This window comes from Pogona vitticeps, chromosome 6 (genome assembly GCF_051106095.1).
Source record: "Pogona vitticeps strain Pit_001003342236 chromosome 6, PviZW2.1, whole genome shotgun sequence".
Lineage (NCBI taxonomy): Eukaryota > Metazoa > Chordata > Lepidosauria > Squamata > Agamidae > Pogona > Pogona vitticeps.
In genome coordinates this window covers 68,318,068-68,344,879 of record NC_135788.1, presented here as the reverse complement: position 1 = coordinate 68,344,879, position 26,812 = coordinate 68,318,068, and the positions used below count along the sequence as shown (strand labels likewise).

The window sequence follows — 26,812 nt, the reverse complement described above, 5'->3', positions numbered from 1 at the left end:
ATGCGAAGATTGGTGAGTGAAACCCTTACTGATCGTCGCAAAGCAATTTTTGCCCATTGGAACCATCGGTATGCGATCGCATTAGCGATCCCAAAAAACGGATCGCTATGTGAATTCGTTGTTAAACGGTGCGCTCGTTATGCGAGGCACAGCTGTATAATTCTCAGCTTCTTCAGGGTTATTAAAATGAAGCAGTTGAGAACAAGGTCTAATACAGAAGATAGCTGGAAAGTTCACAAAGTGCTCAATGGTTTTCCCGTGTGCCAGTTTATGGTTGATGGTGAATGCCTTTTGCTGCTGGACCACGCGTTCAGTTTAATCTGGAAATATCAGACCAATGCTGTCCTTGCCCCCAAAACAAAGCCTTCTTTTCCCTCGCACGTCGCAGTAAAAACTCTTTAACAGAAAAACTCAGGAATCTTATGAGGAATGGAAGAGGTTTCGTGAGATCCCTGCGAAAAATGAGTCGCTACACGGTGACCTCTATCTAAATTGTAGTCATCTGGCAATACTAAAACAGTTCATAAAAAAGACTTCAGTAAATTTTATTGGTTGATCTTGCTCACTATTATCTGGAACATTATTGCTTACCTCTAGAATTTTTACCAGATTGAATCCGCAAAATCTCAGAATGTCAGAAAAACTAGTGGAAATCAAGCAATTTATTTTTTAATGCAGTGGTGCCTCGACATATGAACGCCCCTATCTATGAATATTTCGATTTACGAACAGCTCAGCGCAAAATTTTGCTTCGACTTGCGAGCGGAGCTTCAACATAAGAACAGAAAAAGGTAGGGGGAAAAGGCGGGAAATTCAAACCGTTGGTGGCGAAGAGGCTGCTTCTTTGTAGCTGTTTCTCCCCAACGGTTACAGCAGGGGGTCAGGGAACTTTTTTACTCCTGTGGCGCAGGAGAAGGAAGGAGAGGTGGGGGCTGCTCCACATCGCCGCCGGGCGCAGGAAGCCGGTGCACTCTCTGCCCATCCCTGGTGTGGGTCTACTCATGAGAAAAGCCTGCTAAAGCTGTGGGTCTACTCATGAGTAAGGGCCACCAAAGGCACTGGGCTGGGGTCCACAGGTCAGAGGGGTTCCTCCATGCACGTGGCGTGCAGCGGCGGCGCAGGAGGAGGAAGGAAAAGTGGGGCGCGGGAAGCTGGTGTGCTCCCTGCTCATCCCTGGCATGAGTCTACTCATGAATAAAGCCTGCTGAAGGCACGGGTCTATTCATGAGTAAGGGGCACCGCTGCCCCCTTGGCTGCCCTGTGCCGCTGGCCGGGGCCTGTCGCTGGCTACTATTCGCCACGGAGTGAGTGCCATTGGAGGAGGCTATGGTCTGCCTGGTAAGGTTCCACTTTTTGCTTTTTAGAAACTTCTGGTTGGGTTTTCAGGGTGGGTTTTGGCTGAGGGGGGTTATGTTTCTGTGCTGTGTTGTTTGTTTTTGATTTTATTTTTTTTTGCAGTCTTCGGGGCTTGCTCTGTTTATTTTTTGGTTGTTATTTTTTTAAAGCTCCAGCGCCTTCCAGTGGGGCTTTCTGTGTGCTTTTTTTGGGTAGTTTTTTTTTTTTGAAATGCTGGAATGGATTAATTCCGTTCCCATGCATTTCAGTGGGAAATGGTGCTTTGACTTATGAGCATTTCGACCTACGAACACCATTCCAGAATGGATTAAGTTCGTGAGTCGAGGCACCACTGTGTTTTGGACTAGGTAAAGACTTGCTTAAGAATTCTAAAGTCTGACTCTAGATTTCAAGAGTCTATTATTTACCTCTAAGAATATATATGTATACATGTATGGAGGTACATGTTAATTGATGTTATAAAAAATAAAGTCTTAATTGAACAGAAGCCACATACCCTATTTTATCAGATAAAAAACATATTGAAAGAGACTCATAATTCTAAAACCAACTGTTTAAAAAGGCTTTAATATTTTTGAATGTTAAGCTTGTAATTCTGTTAAAATGATTGAATTAAGTAAAAGAAAGCATTTATTCATTGTCTTAAACTGTTAACGCCTTATATTTCCTAGGAAAATGTACTGAGTTCTAAAGCAATAGGAAATTATTAAAACTACTGGCACTTGGAAATATGAAACTAAGTTCAGAATAATACAGATTAAATGTGCTGTGATCGAAACAATCAAATTTAAGTGGTTACTGGAAATTATAGTGAGAGGTTTAAAGAGGTGGAATCTTAGAGATATTTTGTGTTTATCACAGTGATAGAAAAAAAAATTAAATGCGGAAATGATGTTTTGTCTGCCTCTTTCCACCCACTCCATGCGATAATGCAGTATGATTGTTATTGGACTATATTTCTATACTTCAGTTTCTTTGGGGAAAAATATCTAATGATTTTTTATGTATTCCAGTGTGGAAAGATCCATTTTCATTGGTTAACTACCTTCCTTTAGATGTCATGATTAATGTGCTGTTTCATTCTATTTCATGTTTAATAAGGGAAACAGAATTCTTTTCAAAAGTTACTGAAATCCTTTTAATATGCTGATTTATGATTTTGTTAACTCAAACTGTTAGCTCTTTTTTATTAAACCTCTTGGTATAATAGAAATGTGTTTTTGATCAACAGGGAATGGATGAAAAAGCCTTTTGCACTTTGAGATACTGCATCACTTATTAAGAGATACAGCATTTTTATTTCAAAAAGATTGTTTTATTTGAATGAGAAAAATGTGATGTATGTGTTGAGATTTGCTTGAAACTCTATCTCATTTCTTGTCATAATGGCATACTTGCAGAGTCTGCAACTACAGTATGATTTCCCATTGTGCCAGAAGAATATTGGTTCATACATTAGGATTCCTGAGAATTAATTAATGAATAAATAAAAGTTGCCTAAAATATTTCTAAAGTGTATGTGCCTTTTAATGTAAGATATTTGATTTTAAATAATGTAAGTTGAACACTTCTGCATTTCTTCATTAGTATGTTCTCTTCTTTGTGTGATTGTTCAGTCCCAGTAGCAGTGCTTGCTTTCCCTCTCTACCTCCCTTGGCAGCTGCCCACTCAAAGGCAGTTCTTCAGAAATTCCTGCCCCACCTCCTTGTCTGAGTGGGCAGCTGCCAGAGGAGGCAGAGGAGGGAAGCACACACACCTGCTGGAACTAGATGATTGCTTGAAGAGAAGAGCAGTGCACACGCCAGCTGGTGAGTGGGGGAGCTGGCCAGGGTGGGTGGGGGAAGGGAATACATAGCGCCTGTGGTGCCATTCTGACATACCGGCAGGAACTGGCAAAAACCTTGGTGCCACAAACTGGCACAAACTGGTATAAACCATCTCTAGTTCTGAACTCCCCTGGCCGGGATTGTGGTACGCCTTAGTCTGATAAGGCCTAGACTTTGGGGCCTGTTCCTGTGGAAACAGCACATGACTTCTCATTTTGTGCTTTAACTAAGCCAATATCCGAACTTAAGTGTTATGTGGCATCAAGTCTGAACCACCTTATAGCGATCCTAATAGGAATTTCAAGGTGAGATATTTAAGGAGTGGTTTTTCCAGTTTCAAACCTCCAGTGAGCTTCCATGGCCGAGTGGTGATTGAGTCTTTGCCCATCACTCTATCTGCTACTCCACGCTAGGTATCCTAAATATAGGTGACTAAAACAATTTATTTTTCCTCCTTTACTGCTGCCTCCACTTGGCATTTTCCCTCTTTGTTGGCTACTCTCTATTGAATGGCACATTGTAAGATAATTAGATGTTGAATTTGCCAACTTGTATTGTGCAAACTGCACATTGATGGTGTTAACAATAATATATTATGTTTTAAGAATTTTTAATGGAAAGGAAAGTTGTTAGATAAAGAAACTTCTGGTCTCAGCAAATAGAGCATAAACAATTGTTCAACTCTTACATAATTTAAGAAAATAAATAAAACTAAAATAATTTTAAAGCAAATGATATAGGCTAACCAGAAATAAACCCCATTCTGTGTGTAATCAGTATCAAGATTAAAAGTCTTTTGGAGGTCTTACATAGGCAGTTTTACGCAGATCATTAAACTACTTGAAACACACTTAAAATACTGGAAATAAAATTATTTTTTTTAAAACTTCTGAAGAAAAGCCATAAATCAGAGGAAGACCACAAATAGCCTCGTAATAAAGGACTATGGTTGCAACAAACAGAATGTAAAAGTTTCTTCCCTAGAACATCCATTCTCAATGGGGTTCATATGGCTGGTACATCTGAAGGGAGGCATATACTGCAAACAATTGTTCACACCTTATAAAATTCGTTATGTGACTTATACAATCCTGATTTGGCCTGCATTTCTTTCATATTGTGTTTATTGCTATGCCCCCCCCCCAAAATTGAGAATGACTGCCCTCGAAGGTTTACTTCTCTCTGTGGAACAAATCTGAATTTTCATTCTATTGGTGTGTTCAGATGAGTACTCAGAAGTTTCGCACTATGTTTGTTCAACAGACACAATTGCAGATTTACACATACAAGTCTCAGTAACAATTCAGACCTTCCTTTCTGTGTTAAAATAGCTTATATATACACCACTCTGCTTCCTTTTTATTTAGGTCGAGATTTGATCTGTATACAATCTGTGGATGGAATGCTAATGTTGTTTGAACAGGAAAGCTATTCATTTGGCCGTTTCTTACCTGGCTTTCTTCTACCTGGTCCACTGACATACAGTTCTCGAACAGATTCCTTCATTACTGTTTCTTCCTCTTGGCAGGTTGAGAGCTACAAGTACGTATGATGTGAAATATGTAAGAAATTATTTTCTATCTGTTCTTTACCTTCTTTTGCGTAAAGAACTTGGACTTTACTTTTTAAAAGTAATTAGTTACAGTTTCAAGGCCTCAAACCTAGTTAATTGCAGTCTTTATTCCACTTGTAAAGCACAAGCATGTATTATTCCTTCTCATTTGTTTAATAAGGTTGCATTTCTGTTACCTGTATAGGTCACACTTATACACACACAAACTGTAATGTAGTTATTGGAAAGCAGAACTATAGGTAACTATTTGCAACTAGTTACTTCAAGCTCTGCTAACATCAAATAAAGATAGATTTTATCTGAAATGAAGATCACTATACTAATTTGATCAAAAGTATATTTAACTAAGTATCTTATTTCCATTAAGGGACACATTTTGATAATAATAATAAAAATCAACAGAATTGCACCTCATTTTCTTTGTTCTGTTTCTGAATGTTAGAAAGCCACTTTAAACATTACAGATTTCTTATGCATAAATTTGTATGTAGGGCAAAACGTGAAAATACATGTAAATCTGTGACCCATCAGTGACATACATATGCTATGCAAATAACACAGCAGAGGGTCTTCTCTGTAGGGGTGACCTAATTATGGAGACCTAATTGGCTCTGAAATTCAGCATCAAGTTAGTTTTTGAGGCCCAGTGATTGTAGTTTCAGTAGATTGTGTATTGCTATTTAAGTGTGTTTTCAAATATCTGACACTATTTTATTGCATGTATCATGTGCTGAGGTACTTGAATATAGATTATGATCTACCATAAACATTCAAATGTTCACCTATTGAAACAAAAGTTATTGACTATCAGTTTTCATATATGAAGGGGGATATATGTTCAAAACCTATTTTCACCCCTTGTTAAATTTCAACCTGCCAGTTCAATGCATATTATTTAATCTCATAATAGAATTAAAGCCTGCATTAAAAAGTAAAGCAATTTTCCCATGCATTCTTATATAAATCTTTACTCATTAAAATATTCAGTGATAAAGAGATTGTGCGTGCATGTCTGTGGTTTTGTTTTATTTTGAAATAATAGGTACCAAGTGCTTGCATTTGCAAAAGATGCTGAGACACAAGAAAAGGAGGAACAAAAGCTTGGGTCTGGAAAAAGGCTTGTGGTAACTTTTATTTCATATAAATAATCTGTGAGAATACATTGATATTACAGAACCTTCTGAGTTAATGTCAAGAGTCCAATTTCCTTAATCAGTAGTCTTGTATGCATTTGCCTGGGAGTAAGTCCATTGTCTTTCAAAGTGGGACCTAATGGGACCTGCTTCAGCCTAGGTGTTCATAGAATTGCTCTGTCAATATGGTTCTTTAATCACTGTCTCTACTCCAACTGAGAAGCTTGTGTTTGGTTTTCCAAAAATATTGTTGCATTATGTATGAGAATAGGGAGCATCCATGTGTTTAAATATGAAGGAATTGTTAAAGAAGCTTATATCAAACATCAAATGCTCTTCTATTTGTGGAAAGTAAGCAAAAGTCTCGCTTAACATTATTGGTACCAAGATTGTATCTTTGTTGATTTTCTACCATTTTTATGCAAGTTCATTCTTTGTTTGCCATTTGTCACCATGATGAAAAATTGCCTTTCATGAATTGGTTTTAAGAATGGACACTAGAGAAACTTATAAAGCAACTAGAAACAAAAATTGTCCAAAAATGATATGATGTCTGCAGTAATGCTATTAAAATCCAGTATAGGGAAGATGAAGTGACACCTTGTGAGATGGGTCACTTTGTTGTTATACTCCACTTTACAACTGTCATACTGTAAGAAAGCTGTTGGTTAGATACAGATGGAGTTAACTGTAGTTAGTAGGGATGGAATTTGGACTTTTTGGGACTACGGATCCCAGAGTTCTTATTCGTGGCCTCTGTGATTCACACCCTGGGTGATCTGCGCCTGCGCGGAGCCTCATCGGAAAGTTCTAGAGCTTCTGCAGTAGCAAAAAACACACTAGAATAAGGTCCCTCTCCCCTCATATAAGTACCTTGGCGCCAAGGCTCCCCTTTCAGTTTCTTTCAACTGCTGCGTTGAGAGCCTCATAGTTCTGATTCTGTGAGTAAAAGAGAAAGAGAGTTTATTCTTGATTCCTTCCTGTTTTTAATCTTTTTTCCTTTAAACTTTTAGATCAAATTCATTATCCTCAGAGATTTTTTTCTTTCCGCTTCGCACGGCCTCTGGCCACAGCAGCACCTCCTCACCCGGTCATCATTTTTTCTCCTCAACTTATTTTCTCCTATTCATGGCCCCTTTGGGCCCGTTTAAACACTGTGTGGTCTGTGATAACAAAATACCACTCTCCGATGGCCACGCCAAGTGTCGTTTTTGTTTGGGAGAGGCACACCAGATGTGCTCCTGCCACCATTGTAAGAACTTCAAGAGCAGAGTCCTCCATTCTCGCTTATCCAGATTCAAACTCCGTCTTTGGCAACAATCCCTTCAGCCAACCAAAATGGCCCAACCTCCTTTTAAAGCCACCTCATGAACCAAAGCAATGGAGAAGTCTCTTTCTGAAGCCTCAAAACAACCGCACCATCCCATTCCGATGCTCCATCCACATCATCTAAAACTTCAAAAACCATAAGCGCTTGTTACCTAAATCCTTAATATTTAGGTATTGAAGCCTTTAGCTTAAAGTGATTCACAGCTACTTACCTTTAAAACAGTTTTCCTTGTCGCCATCACCTCAGCTTGTCAAGGCAGTGATTTAGCGGCCTTATGTCATGACTATCCTTATTTACAGTTCTTTCCAGACAAAGTCAAACTATCCATGGATATTTCTTTCCTCCCAAAGTCGTATCTCAGTTCCATCTGTCTCAGCCATTTATCCTTCCTTCCTTCTTCCCATCACCATCCACAACGCAAGAAAGACTCTTCCATACTTTAGACATTAGGTGAGGCCTTGCCTTTTATGTTGAAGGCACCCAACCTTTCAGGTGTTCACCTCGACTTCACAAGTCACCAACCACCTACTAGATGTTGCCAGATGGCATCTTAAACTATATCTAGATGAGTTGCTTCAACCATTCACCTTATATATAAGCTGGCACACAAACCCATCCCGAAGGTGATTCGCCCTCACTCCACCAGAGCAGTGGCAACCTCTACGGCATTCTTACATGGCGTACCTCTTCCAGACATCTGTGCCTCTGCCACATGGGCACAGCTGTCCACTTCTATCCATCCACTCTTAGTATAGACTTGATCTCCAGCAGAAGTCTGATGCCGCCCTCGGACATGCTGTTCTAGCCTCTGTGTTGGCGTGACACCCTGCCTCTGGGCAAGACAGCTTTTTAGTCACCCAAGGTGTGATTCACAGAGGCCACGAAGAACGACAGGTTACCCACCTGTAATTGCAGTTCAAGTGGACCTCTGTGATTCACACATGCCGCCCATCCTCCCCATTGTCACGGCATTCTGCTTAATTTAGCGGCGGTTGACACAACTGAAAGGGGAGCCTTGGCGTCAAGGTACTTATACGAGGGGGGAGGGGCTTTATTCTAATGTGGGGTTTTTTTTGCTACTGTAGAAGCTCTAGAACTGTCTGACGAGGCTCCGCGCAGGCATGGATCATCTAGATTGTGAATCACAGAGGTCATTCGAAGAACTTCAATTACAGGTGGGTAATTTGTCGTTCCCTGGGATGTCTCCCTGTTAGACAGCTGGATATAACTGACCTAGGAGAAATGCCTAAACTTGGCTTTGAAGCCTAACTCTACCTAGGCTTCCTTTACTGCCCGATAATAGCTGGTAGCTTCATTTTCAAACAGGAAGCAATGCAGAGCTGGTCCTCAGAACCTTCCAGTTCAGACCTTTCTCCCAGGTGATTCATATTTAGGTGGTTGTCTGTCAGGTAAAATGGAGAATTATGGGATTTGTAATACAAAAAAATACAAAAAATCTCATCTATAGTACTTAGGTGCTGTTGGGCTAGATCTACTGTTATTTCTGACCTCACAACTGGAAATTTACTTTCCCTCTTCTCCCTTGCATCCCATTGCTCACATATCAAATCTCTAGAGAGTCCCTCAGCTCACCAGAACAGATTTGAATGAGTAGCAAGTGATTTGAGGATGGAGGGAATGGGAATCTGATCTGCCAACGGTGTCTGTTTCACCGAGAGAAAGACATTGTAAGGATATAACCAATTTAAAATAAAACCACTGTTAAGATAAAACCAATTTATTTTCAATGTAACTTAGTTAATTAGTCTAGCTGTAACTATATAATATGAAATTAACTAGGAGAGTTTTTATGGACCTTTCACATTTTTTGAAAAAGAAAGTATGCTATACTATGCAAAAGAAAACAGATTTTGTCTCAATTTTGTCAGGGGTTTTGTGCTGAAAAAATTATTTTGTTTCAAGTAGAATAAATCTGTTAATGTTTTCTAAACTATATTTCACTCTCTTGTACATTCACTTCATCTCCTTTCTTAAGGTGGATTGGGTTTTAAATATTGGAGAGCAAGCTCTGGATATATGTGTTGTTTCAGTCAATCAACTTCTCTCCAGTGTATTTGTGCTTGGAGAGAGAAATTTCTTTTGCCTCAAGGATAATGGACAAATTCGGTTTATAAAAAAGCTTGAACGCAGCCCAAGTTGTTTTCTTCCATATTCAGGTTTGTAAACATAAGCAGTTTCTTGTTAAAACCAGTTTTTAGTTGGTACTAACTAACTACAGTAGTTTCTATCCAAACCAACTGTTTGTAATTATTGCTTGTTTGTTATGCTATTGCCAACTTCCTGTTGAAATTTGATTGCGTTAGTTTTAAGTAATGGACAGTTCATTATATGATTAGGAATAGATTTATAAATTTTTTAATCTGAACTTTTAGAGTTGATATTTTTCCAAATGCATGTGTGACTAAAGCATTGAGATGGTTAGATATACAGTAGCTTAATTAAACCATCCTAAATGAGGTGGGGCTCCTTTATTAGTGTCTGTACTGGTCTAGTTCCAATTTCTAAAAATGTTTGAAGAATGTAAGTTTGAGTTTAATAACTGTATAGCAAGTTAAACAGTGCAGTCATGTAAAGGGACATTCTCAGTAGTTAGCCTTGAGTTGTGGAATTCTTTTTTGCATGAGAATTATCAAAACAGAAGATATCATCTTCATAAACAGCAGGGCAGCCTTGTAAATAAGGTTACTAACTTTTATATGGGAAAGTTGCTTTTTAAGCAGGGCTTCTGCTCTGTGATCTGGTAGAGGATGAATATGTTGGTCAAGCTCAATCTGCCAGCCCCCAACATTTTCATACCAGTTATGGAGCAAGTCTTTTTATTTTTGGTAGTGTAGAAGCTGCGGAGGGATTAATTGATCCTGTTCTAATCTACCAAACTGTTAACTCATCTGTAGTATTTCCACTCAATTAAAATAATGAGATGTACTTAAATAAAAAGGTGCTGCAGATTGTTCTTGTTTTAGCTTTGTTTTGGTATAAAAGACAGTTTTATTATAAAGTTTCATTTTAGTGTTTTAACGTGGCATTTGACAGATATGTAAACACTTGGCACAAGGGTGAGACTACTAATCTTTACTACAAAATTGTATTCTGATTTGTCTGTATTTGGTTTATTTTGTTGCTGCCTGCTATGACATTCACTAATATTTTAATAGCTGCTTCTCACTAGTAGTTTCAACAGCATTCTCATATTTTGCTCTTAATGAGCATAATAGTTTTATATCTTAAGAAGTCTTAATTATATCAAGAAATGAGAATAAGAATAGCTTCTAAATTATCTTTACATGTATTATAGTGTCTGGGACTATAGTAAACACACTAATTGGAAACCATGACAGCATCCTACATGTTTATCAAGATGTAACTCTAAAGTGGGCAGCCCAGCTTCCCCATGTTCCTGTTGCAGTAAAAGTGGGAAGATTACAGTAAGTAGCTCTGGTATAAATTTAGTTTAAATTGTTTTTGTTTTTCTACAAGATAATTTGACTGATTTTAATTTACTGTATATACTCGAGTAAAAGCCTAGTTTTTCAGCACAATTTTTTTTGCTGAAAAAGCATCCTCTCGGCTTATACTCGAGTCAGTGGCAAAATTACATGTTCTCCCCTGCAGTGCGGGTGTTCTCCGGACTCCTCTGCTCATCTACGGGCTCCTGCAGCCTCTGTGGGTGGTCCGGTGACCTGGGTTAAGTACACTGCATTTCTGCTTCCAGGACACTCCCATCCTCCTCCTCCTGCATATTCTACGTACCCACCTTCCTCCTTCCACCTTCCTCCTCCATCCTCTATCTCCCTCCATCTTGTTATGCAGCAGTAGATAAGCACAGCATCAGGTATGAGTCCTCCCTCCTCAGGCAGTGAAGTTTGTCTTGTAGCTCAGAAGGGCAGTGTAACAGGCAGCCCTGACCTCACCTGTCCGTCACAGCTGGGCAGTGAATCATCAGCCAATGGGGTGACGGAGGGTGGGGCTGAAGAGGGAGGAGCTGGAAGAAAAAAAGGGGTGTGAAGAGAGTGAGAGATCAGATCTAGAGGTGAGAGAGAAAGAGCTTGTTTAGAGGCCTGTGTGCCTAAGTCGTCAGTGAGGGAAAGTCTGTGATTGATTAAATAAGAAACAGTGATTGACATCGTGATTAGCTACTTGTGATTTACATATTTTATTTTGTTATTTCAATAAACCTGTTTTGTTTTGAAGGAAACCTTTGTCCTTCTTAAATAGTCATTATAATTGGTGGCAGCGAGTGTGAAGTGGTGTGGTGGGCATTCTGAGAGGCTTGAGTTGGCAGTGACATCAGAGTGGCCTGCTATGTCACAGGCAGTATCTTCAAAAACATTTAACTTACTGGTGCCTCAATTAATGTAATTTTATTGGTATCTGTTTTTATTTTTGAAATTTACCAGTAGCTGCTGCATTTTTCACCCTCGGCTTATACTCAAGTCAATTAGTTTTCCCAGTTTTTTGTGGTAAAATTGGGTGCCTTGGCTTATATTTGGATCAGCTAATACTTGAGTACTGTATATGCGGAATCTGTCCGTGACTGACAGTGTGCAACTGTACTGCTTTTGGATTCTTATAAAAGTTCCCATGCTTAAAAATCTATATTTTAAATTAAAATCTAATTACAAAAATATTAAAGGCTGGAAATACAGAGTCCAGTGAATATTCTTTTTCAAGAGTAAACCTTAGCTGAAATCTGCAATTAAGGGCAGTGGAGAGAGATCTCTTGAACTCTCACAACTGTGGTAAAAAATGGAGATCAGGCAGTCCAAACACTTTTTATATATATATAAACCTCTCCACAACATATTCCCATCTCCATTTTCTTCTGGGTTCTTCAGTAGAAGAATGAAGCTACAAGAAGTTTGCTTAGCAGACAGGGTCTGAGCGGTCCCTGACTCCAGATAAGCTGTGCATTCTTTGTCTCTGTCGACTGACTAATCAGGCACTCAGACTTTTACCAGAGTCAGGCAAGTTACTGTATTACTGTTCGTGGCTGCATAAATGATGTCCATTTTTGACCTTGGCATGGATTTGGATTCATAAGCATCATGCTTTAGAACAGAGGTCCTCAACCTTTTTCATACTGCGGACCAGCTGAGCCTCTGAGGGAGGTGGGCCAGCCCCTCATGCTTGCGCTTTCTGATGCATGCACAAAGTGGTTGGGGAGCGCGCGTGCCAAAGGCGCTCACAGACATTCCCCCACCACTTCACACGTGCAGGAGCCCCTGCCCCCCCGCGCCCACCTGCCCCCTGCATGCGGGCACTTGAAGGGATGAGGTAGCGTGTGGCAGCGGCAGAAGCCTGGAAGTCTGAGCATGGCCGGGGCCCTCCCTCCGGCCGCTTGCCTCCCGACGAGCTCCAACGAGGCTGGAGGCAGCGCTCCTCCCCGCCCTCTATGGCAGGAAATTCAAATGGTGAGGAGCATCGATCGATGCGGCCGCCCCAGCGAGCAGCCGCTGGTGTTGGCTCTGAAGCTGGAGGCACCAGCAGTGGTGCTTTAGTTCAAGCCAAAGAGAACAGCAAATCCGTTACCACCCCATTGATCTTCATTTTGGTACTGAAGAAATAAGCAAAGAAAAGTGGGGGAAGAAGCTGTTTAGGACAGATATCTGAGAGCATGCCCTTAAGGAAAGAAAAGACAATGTAGAGTGACAAGCACATGGGGGGGGTTTGCTGTAATTCTGTAGGGAAAACTACAAATTCATGGCAGCTTCAGAAGGAAGGATGGCAAGCTGAACAATTGTGGGTGTTTAGATGATAAATGGAGGGGGGTGTCGAGGTGCGTGGGAAATGCTGGAAGACGACGGGGAGGAGGAGGAGATGAGGTTCAAAGTCCACTGGGAAGAAGGGGGTGAAGAGAAATGGGAAGAAAACCTATAGATGTAAAGGCAAGAAGGGAATTAAACGATATGAGAATAATTCCGAACTCCCTCCTCAGCTTGGACATCATGGAAACTTTCACCAAGGTTTGGAAGGAAAAAAATGGAACAACAACAAATATAAAAGACATGGAACATGAGGGTAGAATGGGGCCTTCAGGCTTCCTCCCCTCGTCCCCACGGCTCTAGGCGTGGCTTTGAGCCCACTCATCTCCCCCAGTCACCCCCACTGAGAGAGAGAGAGACATATGCTCTCCATTCCTTCCCAGCGCCACCGTTGCAAGAGTTGTGGAGAGTGGATTCCTAGAGAGCCCCTTTGCCTCCATTCACCATATTTTGCCTGCCGCCAGTGCTGACGACAACAACAACTCTTCCCTCCTGTCAAGTGGGGCCCCGTTCCCCACCCTCCTGACATTGCGTTGACAGAGTCTGCCCTTCGCACAGCCTGGCACTGCCTTGCCTCGCACCTGGGTCCTGGTGCCCCCTTCATGAGGAGGGCCCCAGGAAGGCTGATGGGTTGAGGAGAAAAGGAGGGAAGGAGGGCTGCTGAGGGCAGTGAGGAGCGTCCACCCCAGCCTCATTGGAGCCCGCCGGGAGGTGAGCAGCCGGAGCACCCGGCCATGCTCAGCCTCCCACCTCTGGGCCACCCCTGTTGCCACTGCCGCCATGCTGTGAAGACAGACCTCCCACCCCCACACTCACTCCCCTCCCCACAGTTGCTTTGCGCATGCGGGTGCATGAATGAAGGGGTGAAGGAGCGCACACGCCGGTGTTGGCACACGCATGTGTGCGCAAAGCAGCTGTGGGGAGGGGAGTGTGTGCGGGGTGACGGGAGGTCTGTCTTCGCAGCCTGGTCCGGCTCAGGCCAGGTACTGGCACCGGGCCGTGGACCAGGGGTTGACGACCTCTGCTTTAGAAGGCTCATTAACACGTCAGGCCTTTGAGAAGCATTGGAACCAGCCAAACCCACAGGTTTCTTCATGACATTGGCCAAAATCCTGTTGCTTAGCATAGCAAATCACACTAGAGTAGGCCCACTGAATCAACTTAACTCACTATATCCGCTTTGATTCAGTGGGCCTACTGTTGCATGATTTCTTCAGGGTGTCTGTGAGTCACACATGTGGGTGTGTCTCTGTTAAATTTATAAATAAAATTAGAGTATTCCACCTTCAGTGTGTATGCAACTGTGTCTAGTGATTACCCTTCAGTTCCTTTGGAGCATTTGTTGCAGCCCACTTCATCTATTTTACATTGAATAGCCATTGTCATTGACTTTTTCTGTAATTCACCCTCAGAATAAACACCAACAGATAGGATCTGGCCTTAACACATTTTATGGTCCTGGTTAAGTGTGTCATATGTGCCAAAAAATCCCCCTCACTGAGGGACATTCTAAGTGTTTTTACTGTCTTGGAGAGAGGCAGAAGATTCAGAATTATCAGTTTTGTCACAAATTAAGTTTACTGCTGGGAAAAGTTGCTGCACGCAGCAGGATTCTTACCTTTGCATTCTGTAAGACACTCTCCAGACCAGTCACCACCAAAACACAAGATGACCAGAGGTCAGGGGAAGCTGAGATGGTGCAGATATCACCACTTGATACTGGTAAGACATGGTCAACTTCAAGGGTGCCATTATCACCGAAGACTAACTTTTTAAGATTGACATTGGCACTGAAATCATCCTCTTCAGATTTGAAGAAGAGGAAGAAACCTCCTAATCCTATTGTTAGTATGGCAAAGAAATCAAAACAGAAGCACAAACTTAAGTCATCCAGAGAACAGTCTCGGACGCAAAAAACCTAAAGGATATCCACCAGCTCTCTCTCCTAGTGTGCAGTTAAAGAACAAGAAGATTTGGTGTGCTTTAAGTCAGCTTTTGAGGAGGAATCTTGTGGGATCCCAACTTCCTCTTTAACAGTTAGCCATTTTCTCGAATGGAGTCAGTTTACACAACACATCCTAAATTATCTTTTCCCCACTATGAATAATCCTACAACCTGAGGACTCTTTTGGGTGCCAAAAGTGATTTCATCAGTTATTTTCAGAATTGGTCTCCATGGTATGGGAAAAAAGCACACTTCATTGGAAAAGTCTCTGAAATACCCAGTACCAACAAGAGGTCATGCTAGATTCAATGTGCCCACCACCATACTATTATGGTGCAATGCCCCATTTTTATCCAGGGCCAGAATGACATTTTCTCTCAGCCTCCTTTGACTGTTTGAGGGTGCAGAAAGGAAAGTTCCCTGCCTCTATGCTGCCTTATTGTTATGAGAGCCTGACATTGAGATTACTGGAGCAAAGGCACAGATGCCCCTTGGAGCGGGGCAGTTGACATTGAGGTCACCAGCACATTGAGGTCACCAGGGAATAAGATCTGACTTTGAAGTTGGCAGTTGGTGATAAGAAGAGACCTGCTGGATCAGACCAAGGGCCCATCTAGTCCAACTTCCTGTATCTCACAGTGGCCCCAGGAATAAGTGTTTAGTTTTGAGATCATCACCTGTTGAGAAGCTCCACATGATGCCATAGTCCCCTGTATGCTATGTATCTTGCAAAAATCTCAGAAAGCTGGCTACTCAGTCTATGATAAACTGACCTATGGCCAGTGAGATACCTTGATATCAAGAGCTTCAGCACCAGCAGACAGAGAATGTTTGGTTTCTCTATCTTTGTCTGCTGCTGAATTTGGTGCACAATCAGCCTCACATAAATATAGCTGCTGCCACACATCTCAGTCTCTCTTTATGGTCTCAGTCACCCAGGAAGACCCAGTGCTGACATCAGGCAAGTCAATCCCAAGGCTGCTCTTCAGCATTTGAATTGAGGGGGCTGAATAAGGCAAATCAAACTCCCTGTCTCCAGGACTGATCTTCAGAATCTGAGTTTTGAAAGAGCCTAAAAACCATGATTCAACAAGACGTGCCACAGCTCGTGAAGACACTGCCCAAGGTCACGCTAAACATCGTTCACACTGGCTTCAACACCCAACACAAAAGCCAAATCACTCATCAAAACCAGGAGGATCCACTGCAACAGAAGTACTTACAAAAGATTATTCTGGAGCTGGGAAGCATCCGGGTCCTTAAGGCTCTCTGTGGAACAGGAACACACAGTGGTTGGGGAGGATGCTCACTCTCCTACTGCTCCTATTTCTTGAAGAACCACAGTTACAGGTAAGGTGACTTTCTTGACTCTGGTAAAGTCATAGGTACCTTAGGTACAATTCTTCAGTATCATGACTTGCTTGGTCCATGGCCCAATGTTTCATTTGGATAAGAAGTCTTGGGCCTTTAGCAGTCAAGGAACTAAATTTTTCCTTATGTTAGCCTATGCCCTTCTCTGATCAGCCATGTACAAACAATGCAAAGTCAACCTTGACTTTCCTTGTGTTGCTGTTACTCTGTCTTTGTGGTTTGCAAACTCGAAATGTTTTTGACTTTGGGACAGTAATTTACTGCTTTGAACCAACTTGCTTATTGCTAGAGTTGGCTCTTGATGTATTGTAGCTAAGATTCCCTAAGGCATGTGTGTGCGACTTCACCTTCCCCTGTAGAGTGATTGTGTTCACCCCCTTTGGTTCTTGTTGCAGTGGAACCTGTGCATGGAGAGTGCGGAGCTGCACATGCACGCAGGGGCAAAGTTGAGATAGAGAGGCAAAGGTGGAAATTAGATGGTATGTTGATTGCATCCTTGGCTGCTCTTTTAGATTACCCTTTTCTGACTGGAACTGAATTGCTTGTGTAATAGTTTTTACCATGGAGTGAACTACACCAAACCGGCGGATTGTGAACTACTGCCTATAAACCTCCTAGATGTATTCACCAAACTGTATGCAAGATACCTTTCAGACAAACTAGAAAACTAGATGGACTTTCCATTTTTTAGATGCTTTCTATAAGTGTAGTGCTACAATTTTCAGTGGTCAGTTTGAAGCTTTGACAATTCTAGTTGGTTTCTCCAAAGCTGCCCATCAGACATATAAGTACAAACAACTCTGTTTTCAGAGGGGTCCCAGTAGTTACAGTATATCTCTCAGGTGCTTATAGTGATGAACATCATATGAATGAAGAAAACTGTATGTTCTGATCCATTTGGCACATGTATTGTGTGTATTTTATGGGAATACAAAATTAACTTTCTAAATGAGGTGGATACCTGCCCATCTCCTACCCCTTAGGAACAGGCTCAGTATATAGATTGGCCATATCTTTTCCAAACTATAGATCTTGAGGTAGTGCTATGTTTGGATTCTGTATATGTGTTTTTCTACATTTGCAGCAGTTTTCAGAGAGATAGGTGTGTTAATCTGTTTCAGCATGTAGGGGGGGAAAGCAGCGCAAATAACCAAAATCTTGTGGCATCTTCATGATTCCACTGCAGTTTTGGTTTTTGTGTCTTAGAAGCCATTTGCGACTGCATGGATTATAATCCATACAAAGTCACAATCCAGTTAGTCTGTTGGTGCTATAAAGGTGCTATAAAACTGTGTGTTAAATGCCTTAAATTTTGTTTTAAATACCCCAGTTCTTCACCGTTGCCTCTGTGAATGCACACAACTGGGTTAAACTGCGCCTGTGCAGGACTCCTTGGATTCTTCTAGAGCTTTTAGAGAAAAAGTTTAGTGGCAAGTTACCCCTACAGTGCATGCTCCACCCGCCTGAACTCTCAGTTCCATTTTTTCCGCCGTAGCGACAGGAACTTCTCGCACTAGAGCGCTCTATTTTTTCTAACTACTAGGCTTTATTTGACCACAGACTGTCTGACTACAGTTTTTTGGCTTATTCCTTGAATTATTGTTACCCCTCAGCTTAGATTTGGACTGGTTGATTATTCCCTTTCCCGGTTTCCCACCCTTTTATCATGGATTTTCTCCTTAACTCGACTACGGACCGCTTGGACTTTGCCTTTGGTTTATGGACTGCACTACTGATTTGCCACTGTTTTTTTTTCATATTTTCTATTCTGCTAGCCTCTCTTTAATCGCTGGACCTGTAAGTTACGATTTTTCTTACATATTTTCCCCCACTTTATGTCCCCTTCAGGCCCCTTCAGAAGGTGCGCCTCATGTACCCATAAACTCCCTTTTTCGGACGGCCAGGAGCGCTGCCTATTTTGTTTGGGGGAGGGTCATCAACCCCACTCTTGCGGGCACTGTGAGAACTTGACGAAGCCTGCCCTTAAGGCTAGACAACAGAGGCTGAAACTTTATTTGTGGGACAGAGGACGGAGTCCATTCTAGTTCGGCTTCTGCCCATTACAGCCCTGTTCCGCTTGGACGGGCATTGAATATTTGCCCTTCACCCTCTATATCTTTGGGGCGAGACTCCCCACCCCATAAGAAAACATCGAAAAGGAAGCACATCTCTCCTGATCGACGTCAACATTCTTGTTGAGAAGTCGTGAACTTGCTCTTCTCGACGTCGATCGAAATCTTCCACTGACAACCCCATCTATGTAACGGTGGACCGAAAATGCTGTCGACGTCGATGATGAGAGGACGAATACTCATCAGACTCCCTCTCCGACTATGAAAGGAATCATAAGCATAAGAAAATCCGCTATGTCTATGCCTCGACGTCGTCCTCCTCATCTGCTTCCCCTCCAAGGCGTCAATATCAAAAATCTCCCGACACCGAGATTGTGGTTTACAGAAAGTCTAGGCACCACGATGTTGATAAAAAGTCTTGCAAACACCCAAGCGCTTCCCTTCCAACTCAAACTACTATAAACATAAGAACACTGCACAAACAACTCAACAGCCTGCGAAAATTACAGCTCACGCACAAAAAACTCAAGCACCTCCATCCCTTCCTCCTTCTGAGCAGGATGACATACTTTCACCTCTGCCTTCAGATCAGGAGGAAGATGTATATTCTGAACATCTTGAAGAAACTCCTGTAGATGGCAGTACACCAGAATCGGATGCTGGAGACTGGCACCCCTCGTCAACTTCTGAGGATTTTTCATCATATGCTCAGATGTTCTCCAGAATGGCCAAGTCTCTTAAGTTAGAAGCCAAACAACCTCCTCAACCAAAGGAAGACCTTATCTTTGGGGACATTCTACAGGACAGATCTGCACCACTTAGTCTATTGTTCATTCCAGCTCTTATGGAGCTGGTCAAGGAATCTTGATTAAGATGGAAAGAATAATTCCTCCTTGAGTTTGGAAGAGAGAGGGACACCTTCCAAAACTCTAGTTTTAAGAGCTTCCTGAATCATACAAGTAATTAACACAGATTATGACATACATAAATTACATTTATCTTTATTCTGAGCAACTCTTTTGTTTTCTTGAGTACAGAATTCTTTAGTATAGAATTGGTTACTGTAATAATCATACAAGGATTCAAGTCTGCAAGGTTTTGTTCTCCGTATAATTTTTTTAAAAATTTTAATTTTGTGGTCTTAACCGACTAGATAGGCGGGATATAAATAAAATAAATAAATAAATAATCTTAATTTTGTGTGTGTGTATGTGTGTGTGTGTTGATAACCTTTATTTATTAATAGTTCTTCATGCACCTTTGAGAGAAAGGAGACTTAATGGGATATCTTTATTTAACCTTTCTGCTGAACTTCAGATTGCTCAGAGGTTCAAAAGACACTGGGATAGCTGGTTTTGAGAATAATTCCTGCTTCAGGTGGATAGGCTTAATTATCTTAGAAGATAAAATATTAATATTTCCATGTTATTGTCTTTTTCATTCTTGGGAGCTGACATGTAGGAAGAATTAAGCTGTCAGTTGTATTTTTATGAAATTTTGTAAGCATTTTACTTGTTAGTAAAAGCATTGTACTGCCCTTCATGGAAGAAAAATTTTGCTGAAATATGTTTTAACAAAACCACAGACCTACCTGTACTTTCAGAACAAGTCCACTGTTCCTTATTATTAGGAGATGACAAGTTCTTCCTTCCAAATAATGACTATGATTTTAGTTTCTAAAAAGTGCCCTGCACATGCAGTCCTAGATGGTGAGTTAGATAAGGGAACTTAATGCACTGTATTGTGTAATATTCAGCTAACAGTGTGCATATGGAGACCTGTTTTTGCATGCATTCCAAGTGCCCATAGTGGGGCTGTGTTACAGATTGGAAGACCAGCAGCTATTGAACTATTAAACACTAGCAAATGTATCTGGTTCTGCTTGATTTGGAGATCTCACCCTACTTTGATGCTTTCTATCCTCCACCACCCTAACGTTCTCTCCCCCAATGTGGCTTTGTTTTTCTGCCACCCAGGTAGCCCAGTATTCAGCCTATGTTGAAAACCTGTGCATCCCTCCCTTATTTCAGTGCCAACTGTGTGCCGTCTCACCCACCCAATTATTTCTTCTTTCTTGCTGGTACTTATTCCATTTCTTCTAAATTAAAAGAAACATCTAGTAAATAGCTGTGACGTCCCTCTTTCATGTCACAATGGTCAGGACACTCTCTCATTCACACTTTATTTACGCTGCCACCAACCACTCCTTCATAAGACTCTTCAGACAAATGTATGATTTTAAAAATAAAAACTTGTATTTTATTGATAACAACAGAAGGAATGGTAAATCACTTTATCAACTAAAATAAAAAGGCAATCAGTAATAATAAAGTATCCCCTCATACACACTATCACTCAGACCTTAACTCTTCATAACTCTCAACTCTAACTTTCCATAACTCTTGACTCCCTCACATCATTCACTCCCACCCCTTATATACACAGCTCCACCTCCTGGAGTCCCACCTCCTGCTCTGCTATAGGCAGATGGGTTCCAGCATAACCATGATAGGCAGATGACGTCATTGCAGCCGTCACAATAGCTATGATCAGATATTACCAAAAGTTAAAGTTCAATGCTTCTGGAAGTGAAAGATTGATATTGATGTAACTAAGGCCTGATGGGGATTGGTGGCACTTTCATTAGGCAACAAAGGTTAAACAGAAAGGTAGAGGCTCCCCCCCTCCATTTTCAGACATTTTCATTGTGTTCGTATAGAGACCCTGTTAGAAATAAAGTCTTTTTCAGCAGAAGAGCACATTATAAAATTTCTCTTTCATTTTTCATCTTTAGTTTGACCAGCCATGGCTGCAGTAGCCATTTGAACTGAAAGGATGGCAGAAAAAGAATAAAAGATACACCAAACCCCCACTTTACATACTTTTTGGATATAGTTCAACCATATAATTCCAACCTGTCTCATTAGTAAAATGCAAGGGTTTTTTAAAAACCAACTGTTATTAAAAGCATTTATAACTTCTTAATCTTCAGGTGTGGCTTATGTAATCCCAGGCACATTTACTTTAACACAATTCTCACTGTGCTTTAGGAGGCTTCTTCTGATGTATATAACTATAGCCAGAAGCCGTGTGTGAAACATTTGAGTTAAAGCCTGTCTGTTTTCATAAACGAACTACAATGGCAAAAATATGTCTTCTAAATTCAAACATTATGAGTATGGTACAGTATGTATGTATGTATGCATGCATGCATTCATTCATTCATTCATTCATTCATTCATTCATTCATTCATTCATTCATTCATTCATTCATTCATTCAACTTCTGTACTGCCCCATCAGTGAGAACACTCTCTGGACGGTTCACAACTCATCAGAACATAATTACAGACATACAAACAACACCAGAAAATGCAGTAAATACAGTGGTGCCCCGCATAGCGACCGTTGAGCGAAGATCCTCCATAGCGCCGCCATTTTCGCCGCCTCGGTAAGCGAGGGCAGCACGCGAAAATGCTTGCGGCGGCCATTTTGGTTACCCGGTGGCCATTTTGGAACCGCAGATCAGCTGTTCTAAAAACATCGCAATGCGAAGATCGGTAAGCGAAACGCTTACCGATCACCGCAATGCGATGTTTTCCCTATCTAAACATCACAATGCGATCACATTAGTGATCGCAAAAAATAGATCGCTATGCAGATTCGTCGTTAAATGGTGTGCTCGTTATGCGAGGCACCACTGTACCATAAAAATCCCGTCTCTAGCTGAATTGATAAAACCTGAATTTAAATATATTAAACAAATTTAAAACAAATTTGAACACCCCAGATCAGTTAGTTAATATACTAGTAAAAGGCAGCTTTATACAGTTGGTTTTTAATTAGCTTACTGAAAACTGAGTGGAGTGGACCCTGAAGAACCTATGTGGAATGCCTATTCCAGAGGGATGGAGCCACAATTGAGAAAGCACAGTTCGAGGCACTAGCTCTTTTGGTCTCTTTAGGTGTCACAATTTTTAGTATCAAGGACTGGAAGGAGCAGGTGGGACGATTAGCTATTTTATAGTATGTTGTATTGTGTAGAACAGTAATCACTGGTGTAGAAGATACAAGGAATGTGGTACAAGAGCAGAAGGGAGAACTCCTGATTACTAACCCAAACATGCAGTTTGGTACTCTGGATCTTCATCAAGTCCTTCAGATGTTTTGGTGTATTGCTCCATTCGCCATGCAAGTGGAGGCTCTTGGAAGTTGTAGACCATAATATTCAAAAGACAAAAATTTCCCCACTTCTGGTGAAAAGATATGAACTACCTGCATATTTTAGTCATCCAGGCAGGTATTAGAAAATGAAACCAAAAATTTCTATGCTCATTTTTTGCGGTTTTATGTTCTTTTTTGTTTTTTTTTTAATATGTTAGCTTCTTTGTTTAATTAATAAGGTCTGTTCTGATTTGGGTGGATTAGGAAAATCACATTTCAGTCCAGGTAAAAACCTCGGTTTTTCACTGAAAAGTATGTGGAAGGAGTAAGAATATGCAAATCTGGCAGAGTTGTGTGGTGGTAGGCTAGTTGAATCTCTCCTTCATAATACTTCACAGTCCTACTTTATGGTTCATTAAGTCACTGACAGAGGTGCGGCGTTACCAGACTACGCCAGGGGGCGCTATGGTGAAATGAACTGCTCAGAGATGAAACCAAACAGACACTGTTGTAGTGTTGATAGAATTATTTACATTAAAGTTCATATATACAGGTATAAATACAACTTCTCTTGGTCTTTACACAGTCCTGGTCTTTCACAGTAGTTCTTCAGTTTGCAATAGTAAATTTACAGGTTCAGTATCCAAAGATTGTTACCAATATAAATAGTCCAGCATCCACGAAGTCTTCTCCTCTCACCACGGAGATAGTCTTCCTCCAGGATCTTCCTCTTGCAATGTAGCAAGTCTTCATCCAGCGATGCAGCATAAATTTCTTTCACAATCAAATAAACAGCTCTCAACTATACAACCACCAACTACCCAACAACCCAACAACTTGTGTCTGCTAGCTTGGCTAGCTTTATTCTTGGTTGCTCCAATCAACTTGGTTGTCCCACAGCTGTCTCAATTAACCCAGCTGTGTTACTTTGGTACATGTTGCTCACTAAATTCTGATTCTGTTATAACTTATCTACTGAATTGCAATGAACAATTCCTAAGGTTGATTTGAGACCTGTCAATCTCCTCCAATTGTTTAGAGCAATTCTGTTACATATCTGCTTACATTGTACATTGCTTCTAGCATAGAGTTCTTTTTACATTCATATATATATTATATCATTCTCAACATTTCACAAGCTTTGTCATGTTTAGTTGGCCCCAATACTTTAGTCAAACAATCAGCTTTATTATTTTCTGTTCCACAGTATACTAGTTCTATTAACCCATTTTCTATGCTTTGCTTAACATTTTGGTACCTGATATCCGTGTGTTTTGATCTGCTCCTTACATTTGGTGAGTTTGCCATCTGTATGACAGCTTGATTATCTTCAAACACTTTAATTTGTGATTTTATATTTACTCCCAGATCTTGTGCCAATTGTTTATAGAAAATTAAATCTGTACATAATTCAGATAATGCTGCATATTCAGATTCGGCAGAAGACAATGATATAAATTTCTGTCTAGCTGTCTTCCAGCTTATCAAACTTCCTCCCAAATGCACTGTCACGCCTGATGTTGATCTTCTGGTCATTAAATCACTCCCATAATTAGCATCGGCATAAGCAGTAATAGAAAGTTCTCCCTCTGGTTCTAAATTTAGCTTTTTATTTTGTGCCTCCTTTAAATACCTTAGTACTCTTTTTGCTGATTGTCAGTGCCTTTCATTCGGTTTGCTCACATTCCTTGATAATAAGTTTACAGCTATAGATATATCTGGCCTTGACCATCTACTCAAATATAGTAAGCTGCCTATCAGTGATCTATATATATCAATATCACATTCTGGACCATTAATATGTTCTTTCTCAAACTCAATGTTCATAGGAGTTGCTGCCCCTTTACAATCTTCCATCTTGTATTGTTTTAGGAGTTTTAATATTTTGCTCTTTTGAGCTATTTTAAATCCTCTCTCACTTCTTTCTATTTCTACTCCTAAGTAGTTACTTATTTCTCCTAAATCTCTTAATTTGTAGTGTCTCTTTAACATTTGAATTGTTTCTTCAGCTTCTTTCTTATCCTTGGTAAATATGGCTAAATCGTCAACAAATACTAATATTATAGCTTGTGTTTTCTCATTTATGAATAAACAAGGGTCTGCCTTTCCTTGCACAAAACCATTATCTTTTAAAGTTTTGGTTAAGTGTTGGTTCCATTCATGGCCACTTTCCCTCAGACCATATAAGCTCTTTTTTAATATCCAGCATTTACCTTCATTTTCAGTGCCTGGTGGTATTTCCATATAAATTGTGTGTTTCAGGTCAGCATATAAATAGGCTGTTTCTATGTCAACATGCCTGGTCATGAGATTATGTTTGGCTGCATAGGTTAAAACAAATCTCAATGTCTCTGGTTTTAGAGCCGGTGCAAAAACTTGATCATAGTCGTTTGATGTTTGAGCATACCCCTTTGCCACTAGCCTTGCTCTATACCTTATATTACCATTGGCATCCACCTTCCTTTTAAATACCCATCTGGATCCAATTACTTTTGATTTTTCAGGCAGTTTCACCTCCTCATAAACTTTCAGTTGTTTTAATGAATTTAACTCTTTCTCCATTGCCTCTTTCCATTTTATTTGTTCCTTTTCAGGCATATTGCATATGTCATCATATGTCTCTGGCTCAGCTACATTGAGACAGTAATAGGTCTCAGGCTTGTACCTGTCTGGAGTTCTTCTCTCTCTGCTAGACCTCCTAGGTAATTCCCTGTCCTCCTCAAGAGTTTCCCTCTCTTCTGAGTTGGATGGAATTTCTTTATCAGATTGCATTTCCACAGGTTCTATTTCTCTTTTTATTTCCTGCTCTGTTTGAGAGTCACTATCATCTCCACTATCCTCACTATTCCTTTCAGACAATTTAATTATTGTTTCTGGGGGTTTACATATTTTGTCCCAGTTACTGTGCTCGTTAAATGAAGCACTGCTACTTATGACAAGTTTGTTGGTATTTGGCAATCCAAACCTAAATGCTCTCCTATTTTGTTGGTATCCAAGGAAATACATCAATCTGGCTTTCTTCTCTCCCTTTCTCCTTATTTCTTTTGGGATGTGAACCCATGCAGGAGATCCAAAAACATGTAAAAATTTTAAATTTGGTTTTCTCCCAGTCCAAATTGTGTAAGGTATGTTGTCTATTCCACTGTGCCAAAGAATATTAATATAAAAATTTGCGCACAGTATAGCTGCACCCCAATATTTCTCAGACAGTTTACTCCCCCTAATCATTGCCTCAGCCATGTTCTGCAAAGTTTGGCCCCTTCTTTCAATAAAGGCATTCTGAGTAGGTGTATAGGGAGCGGCTCTCCTGTGAGTAATACCATTTTTTCTTAATATTGCTTGAAATTTGGCATTGGTAAACTCCGTTCCATTGTCAGTTTGTACTATCTTAACCTTTTTTCCTGTTTTGCGCTCTACAAATTTGAGCCATTTCTCAAACTCTACATGTACTGTACTTTTATCTTTCATGAGATAGCAGTATCCAAACCTGGACTTTTGGTCTTGGATAGAGAGAATGTATCTAGCTCCTCCTAATGATGCACTTTTGGGTCCTATTACATCAATTGACACCAATCTAATATATTTTTCACTTGTACATCACTATGTTTCATTATAGGAGCTTTCTTACTCTTGGCTAATTGACATGCTTGACAATTTACATATTCATTACATTGCTTTAAATTAACTCCTACTGAGTTTTCAATTGTTTTTCTAAGTGTTTTGTAGTTTGCATGTCCTAGTCTTTGATGCCATAAATGAATACAATCTTTGTGTATACATTTGTTCTCATAGACATTGTTAGCCCTAGTACAGTTTAGTCTATATAAATTATTTCTAACATAGCAATTCAATTTTTCATTGTTCTTGCTAGTTATTATACATTTATCCTCATAGAAAGTGCTGATAAACCCATTCTTTGCTAATGAACTCACAGAAAGTAAATTATGCTTCAATTTTGGAACATGTAAAACATCTATTGGTTTAGCTATATAAGGCAATTTAACTTTACCTCTTCCCAGTATTTTAGCACTAATACCATCTGCTAAGCATACTTGTTGGTTGGATACAGGTTGGTAGTTAAATATTAGCTTTTTGTTCTTACACATGCTGGCAGTTGCTCCAGAGTCAACAATCCACTCTTCTTCCTGTTCAGAGTTATAAATTTCCTCAGTTATGTTTAGTGTTTCTCTCTTACGTCTTGTTTGTTTTTCTTTTACTTTCTTAAATTTACAATCTTTTATCAGATGTTTTCTTGAGCCA

General features: G+C 40.4%; 1 protein-coding gene across 5 annotated transcripts in view; it reads left to right on the top strand.

The window, feature by feature from the left end:
* BBS9 (Bardet-Biedl syndrome 9) overlaps positions 1 to 26,812 on the top strand; it is a 381,302-nt gene that overhangs the window by 28,165 nt on the left and 326,325 nt on the right. For all 5 annotated transcript variants that reach the window (XM_073003801.2, XM_073003799.2, XM_073003802.2 and 2 more), the window contains exons 6-9: positions 4,550 to 4,724; positions 5,798 to 5,879; positions 9,215 to 9,395; positions 10,535 to 10,664. In XM_073003801.2, coding sequence (XP_072859902.1) covers positions 4,550 to 4,724; positions 5,798 to 5,879; positions 9,215 to 9,395; positions 10,535 to 10,664 — 568 coding nt within the window. The remainder of the gene's footprint in view (positions 1 to 4,549; positions 4,725 to 5,797; positions 5,880 to 9,214; positions 9,396 to 10,534; positions 10,665 to 26,812) is intronic.